General features: G+C 67.0%; 1 protein-coding gene across 1 annotated transcript in view; it reads left to right on the top strand.

Moving 5' to 3' along the window:
* Positions 1-7,496, top strand: part of CHLRE_07g336200v5 (uncharacterized protein) — a 14,099-nt gene extending 6,603 nt beyond the window's left edge. Inside the window, exons 18-30 of the mRNA XM_043064269.1 lie at positions 313-379; positions 671-834; positions 1,146-1,237; positions 1,661-1,794; positions 2,148-2,266; positions 2,756-2,891; positions 3,216-3,296; positions 3,726-3,917; positions 4,153-4,629; positions 4,946-5,065; positions 5,327-5,671; positions 5,913-6,015; positions 6,423-7,496. Coding sequence (XP_042922837.1) covers positions 313-379; positions 671-834; positions 1,146-1,237; positions 1,661-1,794; positions 2,148-2,266; positions 2,756-2,891; positions 3,216-3,296; positions 3,726-3,917; positions 4,153-4,629; positions 4,946-5,065; positions 5,327-5,671; positions 5,913-6,015; positions 6,423-6,643 — 2,251 coding nt within the window. The 3' untranslated portion in view covers positions 6,644-7,496. The remainder of the gene's footprint in view (positions 1-312; positions 380-670; positions 835-1,145; positions 1,238-1,660; positions 1,795-2,147; positions 2,267-2,755; positions 2,892-3,215; positions 3,297-3,725; positions 3,918-4,152; positions 4,630-4,945; positions 5,066-5,326; positions 5,672-5,912; positions 6,016-6,422) is intronic.
* The last annotated feature ends 127 nt before the right edge of the window (positions 7,497-7,623 follow it).

Here is a 7,623-nt window from a genome sequence, read left to right as displayed (position 1 = left end):
GGGAGGGGGAGGGGGAGGGGGAGGGGGAGGGGAGGGGAGGGGTGGCAGCTAGCTCGAGGGTGCAGGGGGCGGGGCGGGGGTCGTGCGAGGTTTATCCGTTTCCAGGTTCAGAACTCGTGCGAGGGTTCCCTGTTCCCAGGTTGCATTAGGGAGGGTCCTTGCTCTGTGGTTGCACACCAGCTCACCGCCTCTCCTTCTGCGCCTCCCCTTGTGGCATACCGCTCTTCCGAACACCTTTGCAACCCCCCGTGGCCCGCTGCTGTTCCCGTTGCGCTTACCTTGCTCCCACCGCCCTGACCCGCAACCCCCCAGGCTGCCGGCGGAGCGCTGCCACTACCGGATGCGCAAGCAGACCAAGTTCGCGGACTTCAAGGCGGAGGTGGGTGGGGCGCAGCGTTTGTGTGTACGTCCGTGTTATGTGTTGTGTGTGCGTGTGTGTTTGTGCGTGTGCATGTGTGTGCCTCGGGTGGTGTATTAAGGCGGACCTGGACCAGCGGGCACATCGCATTGCCTCCTAACCGCGGGACGGGCCTGACCCCGCGCCACATCCCCACGCATGGCCCGCGTGTGGCCCCACCACCCATGCGTGTCACACACACACACACGTGCTTTCCTCCCTGTGTGGTCGTTAACACACGCACGCACGCACGCCGCCCCGCCTTTTGCGCAGGTGGCTGCCCGCACCGGCATCCCGGTGGAGCGGCAGCGCTACTGGACCATGAAGCGGCGCGCCAACTTCTCGCACCGCCCCGAGCGGCCGCTCACCGCGCAGGAGGAGGCCAGCCAGCTGGTGGACCTGTCCGGCATCCGCGAGCTGGCGAGGGAGGGGACGGGGTGAGTGGGGGAGAGGGGGAGGGGGACGGGTGGGGCACAGGACAGGAGCGGGCGCGAGGGTCGCGGGCGAAGGAGAGGGGAAGGGAGGGGCGCGGGGTGGCGGCCTTGCGGTGTGGCGGGTTTGGCTGTCCGCGGAGGCTTGTGCGCTGCGCCTGCATGCGGCAAAAGGCGGAGCGGGGCAAAAGTGGATGCTCGCTCGGGGATTGTCCTCGCGCATGGCCTCGTGTGCGTATGGCGGCGCCCTCGCTCTCATTGCAACACCCCCGCGCCCGCGCCCTTGTCGTTTGCGCCGCCTGCACCTGCACCTGCAGCCGGCACCGGGCGGGCGGCGGCGGCGGCAAGGAGGCCAAGGTGGCGCTGATGGACATCCGGCTGTACCTGGAGGACATGGGCGAGGACAAGGGTGAGAGCGAGAGGGGAAGGCAGGCAGGGCGCGTGTGTGGGGTTTTCGGGTTCGGGGCTGGGGCTGGGGTGGGGTTGGGGTTGGGTGGGGGTGGGGGTTGGGTGGGGTGGGGTGGGGGGAAGCGGGTGACAAGTTTGCGACGTTACAAAAGGGTGATGAGCGAGGGATCGAGTGGCAATGGGCAGCGGCTCTGGCACGCGACGCCAGGGAAGCAGGCGAACTACAGTGAGTGCAGGCTTGGGGTTGGGTCCGCGGCAGGGTTCGTGTCGGGAGCCTGCGCTCCCGCCATCCGGGGTCCTGGCCGGCTCTGCTAACGCCCCCGGACCTCGGCTACCCGGGCCTTGAGTCCTTGGGGATCACGTCCATCCCTGTATCTGCAACCATGGCGTTGTCACGGCGCACGGCGGCTGCGGCTTGTTGCAGAGGTGGTGGCTACCAATGCGCTGTACGCGGAGGCCGGCAAGCAGCGGCAGCTGCTGGTGTTCGTCAAGCACTACGACCCCGTGAAGGAGACGCTCACCTTCAAGGGCCACCACCTGCTGCCCTGCACTGCCAAGGTGCGGCCGTCAGGCGGGCTGGCGCGGTGCGGCGCAGCCGTAGGGGGGGGAGCGCGGGTGGCGTGGGCGGCGGGGTCAGGCGGGGGTTGTGTTTCAGGGGTCTAGTAAGCATGGCAAGACACAGGAAGGTGCCGGGGGGAAGTAGTGAGCGTTGTAGATACTAGCCCAAACTAAACTGCCGGCAGTGACCTCCGCTGCTGCGTGCTGGCCTGCCCGCCCCTGGCTACGCCTTCACTTCTTATGTAATCACGTAAACCCCCCACGCATCGACCACGCTCTCCTCCTCGCTCTATTGCATTGGGTTTGGTTTAGTATGGGCTGGTATCTACAACCCCCCCCCCCTCGCCGCGCAGCTGCAATCGGTGGCCAACATGCTGCTGGAGGACGACGAGCAGGAGCTGGAGGGCCAGGCGGAGCTGTGGGAGGAGGTCAAGTCCGAGCCCACCGTCATTGTCGACCCCGTGGACCTGCGGTGAGGAGCAGCGGGAGGCTGGGGGGGGGTTGTAAACGCCAGCCCAAACTTAACCAAACCAAGGGGACGGGAGGGCAGGACAGGGCAGGGCAGGGCAGGGCAGGGCAGGGAGTGAAGGAGGGGCAGGGCCAGATCTCGTGTGCGTGTGCGTGTGCGTATCTCGTGGAGGCCGATTGAGACTGGTGGAGGCAGGCGTTTGGGAGCCGGGGCTGGGCCCCCGAACAGAAGCACGCGGCAGCGCGCTGCCGCGGTGCCAGCCACTGCCACTTGCACGTGCAGAGCAGCTTAACTTGTGCGGCAGCCTAGCGCCACTCGCGCGCGGTGCCTAACGGCCAACGCCGCCTTCCAATCGGCTCTGACCTCGCCTCTGACATACACAACCTCATCACGCCACGACACTCGTCACGCCATTTTCTAACCCCCGATTGCTGTTCCCCAAGATTGGCTACCGTCTACCGCTTCCTTAACTAATCATGGATGTAACCCCAGGATAACGCTGGCTGAGGCGACCATCGACCACGGTGACATCATCATCTACCAGCGCAAGCTCAGCGAGGAGGAGGCGGCGGCGGTGCGCTACCCCACCGCGCGCGGCTTCCTGGAGTACGTGCACAACCGGCGACTGGTGAGTGGAGGGGAGAGGAGGCGGAGAGGGAGGAGCACTGGCGTAGGAGGGTGGGTGCGGTGCGGTGAGGTGAGATGAGGCGGCGGGGGGCACAGGCGCACAGCGGGAGGGGCTGAGGTACAAAGAAACGGTTGGACGCACAGTGCGTCTCGAGTCGCCTTTGACGCCGCCTGCCTTTGACTGCCTCCGTACCCCGCGCCGCCCTCGCGCACTACCGCTAGCCCCGTCAGACTCATGCTGCTGCTTTGCCCGCTGTTCCCTGTCCCCGATGCTCTTAGCCTGCTCCCATTGCCCTAACCTCGCGTGAATGGCTGTCCCCCTCAGATCCACTTCAAGAAGCTGGAGGACCCGGCGGCGCCGCCGGCCGTGACCCTGGAGCTGCTGCGGGGTGCCACCTACGACGAGGTGGGTGCCCCTGGGTTTGTGTGTGCGCTACCCAGTGAGAATAAGAATTAGAGGCAGGCCGCGTAGTAAGGTGGGTGGGCTGGGGCGGGGCGTTGGCGACCAATACGGTATGCGCCAGGGCGTACGTATGGCAGGCCGTCGGGAGCGGAGGAGGAAGGGCGTGGCGGGGACACTGCTATTGCCAAGGCCGCTAAGAAGCTGCTGGACGAAGGTGCCGTGGTGTAGGCTGAGGGGCTGCACAGCATAGGCAGCCTGTGCCTAGCCCCCCACCCCACCCCCGCCCGAAACTGACTCCTGCGCCGCGTGCCCCCTAGCCGCCTCACACGCCATACCACAACCACGTACCGTACCGTACACACACACACACACACACACACACACACACACACACACACACACACACACACACCTCCGCGCGCCTCTGTGCAGGTGGCGGCGGCGCTGGCGGCGGCGCTGCAGCTGCCCGACCCCTCCAAGCTGCGCTTCACGCAGCACAACGTGTACAGCGGGCAGCCGCTGCGCGGCCACATCCGCTTCCGCTCCGTGGGCAGCCTGGAGGGCATGCTCAACTCGGGGCAGCGCGGCTCGGGCGGCCAGCTGGCTGACACGCTGTACTTCGAGGTGGGCGCGGGCGAGGGCCGAGGCCGGGTTATACAACACACGCGCGCATATTACACGCTCACGCTCTGCTCTCTCTCTCGTGCGCGCGTGCGCGCGCGTTTCCTCCCTCATGCTTTTAAGCTCGCAATTGCATGGTTCTGTCGTACTGTGCATGTCCCGTGGTCTCGCAACCTTGTTGACGCACGCTCCCCTGCCCGCACTGCGCGGCGTCTCCTCCCGCTCCCGCCCCCGCCAGGTGCTGGACCTGCCGCTGGAGGAGATGGAGCGGCTCAAGACGGTGCGCGTGGCCTTCCACAACGAGCGAGGCGAGTTCGTGGGCGAGCAGCACAGCATACGGCTGCGGCGCGACAGCCCCGTCTCAGAGCTGCTCGCGGAGCTCGCCAACCGCCTGCAGCAGCAGCCCGCGGCGGCGGCGGCGGCAGCAGCAGCAGCAGCAGTGGGCCACAGCAACGGCGGCACGGAGGCGGGGGTGAAGGCGGAACCGGGCGTGGAGGCGGACGCGGGGGTGAAGGCAGAGCCGGGGGTGAAGGCGGAGCCGGGCGCGGAGGAGCACGCAGCGGGCGGCGGGCATGCGGCGGCGGGCGCGCACGCCGGCGCGGGAAACGCGGCGGCGCGGGCGGAGGAGGAGGCGTCGCTCAAGGCGGCGGCGGAGCTGGCGGCGGCGGGGCGACCGCTGCGGTTACTAGAGCTGCAGGACAACAAGATCTGCAAGGCAAGTGCTCTCCCCCCGCGGGTTGCGTGTTGACCGACGCGCCCATTCTAGGGCCTTGCCTCGGCGCTGCGGCGTCGCGAAGCTTCAGCCAAGTAGGGTAGCGCATCGGGGGAGCCCCTCGGCAGTCCAGTCCAACCCCAACCTCATTGCTGGACGCACGCACGCACGCATCTCCCCTCCCCTGCCTCTACTTCCACCGACTGCTGACGGCATCCTCCGCCTCTCTCGCCATGCCGTTTCCAACGCCGCCTTCTCCTAACTCGTCATGCCTGGGGCCCCGTCCCTCCCTTTCCCTTTCCCTCCCTTCCCGGCACAGATTGTGGACCCCGGCGAGCGGCTGGAGGCGCTCCGTGTGGACTACTGGCAGCTGCGGGCGGAGTTTGTGCCGGAGGACCAGCTGCCGGAGGCCATGGGACCCAAGGATTACATCATGCAGGTACGGGCGCGGGCGCTGGGCGCAGGCGTGGCCGTGGGCGTGGGCGTGGCCATGTGTGGGGTGGGGCGAGGGGGAGGGGGGCGGGCGGGGAGCTGTGTGGCAGGGCGGGGACACGAGGGGACATGCGGGTTGTTCTCAGGCCTTCTGGATGCAGAGGGCCAAGCGCTGGGGCGCCAGCCGCCAGAGGGTTGTGTCACGCCGCACCACACCGCTGCACCACACGGCAACACGCGCCTGTCCTGTGTCTGTACGTGTGTGCAGGTAGTGCACCACCTGCCGCCGCCGCTGTCGGCGCGCGCCGCCGCCGCCTGGGCCGCGGCCACGGCCACCACCGCCGCCTCGGACGCGGCCGAGCCCATGGACGCAGACGGCGGGCCAGACACCGGAGCCGACGCCGCCAACGACGACAACGACAACGCGGATGCGGAGGACGTTGACGCCCCTGATTCGCAGGGCGAGCAAGGCAAACGCGCGGGCCCTAAGAGCGCAGAGGAGGTTCTCAAAGACGCGCTGGCGGAGAATATGCCTGGTGCGGCGTTCGGCGATCCACTGCTCATCCGCGTCACGGAGAGCGACACGCTGGCCAAGATCCGCGCGCGGCTGCAGGTGCGTGACTAGGCACGAGTATGAGGAGGGCTGTGTGTGCGCGCATGCATGGGCGGAAAGGGTAGGAGCGGGGCCAGGAGGGGAAGGTCGTTGCGGTGTGGGCCAGTGGCTGGACGCGTCAGGCCAGGGTGCTCGGGGCTGTACGTGTGGGTTTCAGGGCTCGCGCCGCTGACCATGGTTGCGTGTCAGCCGCTCACGCAACCCCTGCGCTCTCGTGTGTGCCGCCGGCCCCGCACCGCAGCCGCTTCTGGGTGCGTCCGCGGAGGAGATGGCCCGGTGGCGTGCCATCTTCGTGGGGACACGGCCGCCCAACGCCGTGCCGCAGGAGAACAAGGAGCTGGCGGGTGCGTGTCTCTGTGTGTGTGTGTGTGTGTGTGTGTGTGTGTGTGTGTGTGTGTGTGTGTGTGTGTGTGTGTGTGTGTGTGTGTGTGTGTGTGTGTGTGTGTGTGCACGTGCATGTGTGGGGCAGCCAGACGCATCAGCATTGACTGGCGCTGTCCTGTGCCATCTGGGCTTTGTCTCTCAACAGCATGTCGGTGTCGCCTCCCTGACTCAGCTCCTCACCTGTTCTCACCTGGCCGTCACGTGCCCCCGCCCCCCACAGTCTTAAGTACGCATGAATGTGCCCCCCCTGTACCTGCCTATGACTTCACTTCTTAATTAATCATGAATGTAACCCCCCACACACACACACACGTGCCAATACACACCGTTCATGTAAACGGCTACCCCCCTCCCCGCGCGCGTGCAGAGGACTTCCACCGCTGGCGCAACGGCTTCTACGCCCCGGCGGCCATGGCAGCGGCGGCTGTGGGCGGCGCGCCCACGCAGGCCACGCTGGTGGACCCCAATAAGCTGGTGCTGGCGCTGCTACACGAGGACAAGGGCTTGGGGCACGCCGGCGCGCCGCGGCGGGCGCCGCCCAGCACGAGCAGATACACGTACGACAAGCCCATCAAGATCTACGGGTGACTGCGTGCTGGTGCGGAGTGTGGTGTTGTGGGCCGCGGAGTGAGGTCTTGAGGAGCGGTGCGGCGGAGGTTGGTTTTAGGCGGGAGGGGCAGGGGTAGGGCTGGTAGGATGTGGGGCAGGCAGGGAAGCGGGGCCAGGCAGCGGCGGACGCATGTGTGTGTGTTGGTCTCTATGCAGTTGGGCTTGTGGGCTGCCTGACGGAGGTGGCTTGAGGGATGGTAGGAAGGGCGTTGGAAGATGAGCGCGGTTGCCGATTTGGAGTCGAGAGCGACGAAGACTGGGAGCAGCAGGAGCGCGTGGGTTACAGAGGAGCACAGTGGGGGGAAGGTGTACAGGCAGGCGCAGACGCTGGGCCAGTGGGGGCTTCGAGGACGTGACAGACAAAGCCTGGCCTGGGAGGTAGGCGGTTGGGCGCAGTCAAGGTCTGCACGTGAGGTCTGCACGTGAGGTCTGCACATGAGTGCAGAAGGATGAGAGGCATGCTGTCACCTGCGGAACAGCAGGGCAGCTGACCGCATAGTGCGTGAGCGCGGTGGCCCGGACGGTGCAGTTGAGGAGGCGCGGGCGGCGGTTGCGGCGTGTCCACTGCGGAAGGTCACCACTCACTAGGGATATGAGAACCCGGTTCCTGGGGCGGGCGGTTAGACGTCCATCCGATGGCTGCGGCGTAGCGCTTGTGTGCACGTCAAGGCGGCGGCTGGCGGTGTAGGCAAGGTGGGTGGCTGGGCGGCAGGATGGTAGCCGGCCGCGGCCGGGGTGTGGGGCAGCAGGCAGGGCTCTATCTGCGCGTCGCAGCCGGCACATTGCCGGTCTGCACGCTGTTAGCACGCACTCTTGCAACGGCCTGTTATTATTACACCGTGATGGTCCACTGCGTTAACCTCCCCACGCAATGAGGGTCAGTGCAAACCAGGCGCATTGGTTTTTGTTCTCGTGACCCATCACACAACTGTTGGGAGCGGGGGCGGCAGCTATACCCA

Source organism: Chlamydomonas reinhardtii, chromosome 7 (assembly GCF_000002595.2).
Source record: "Chlamydomonas reinhardtii strain CC-503 cw92 mt+ chromosome 7, whole genome shotgun sequence".
Lineage (NCBI taxonomy): Eukaryota > Viridiplantae > Chlorophyta > Chlorophyceae > Chlamydomonadales > Chlamydomonadaceae > Chlamydomonas > Chlamydomonas reinhardtii.
This window is presented reverse-complemented; position numbering and strand designations above follow the sequence as displayed.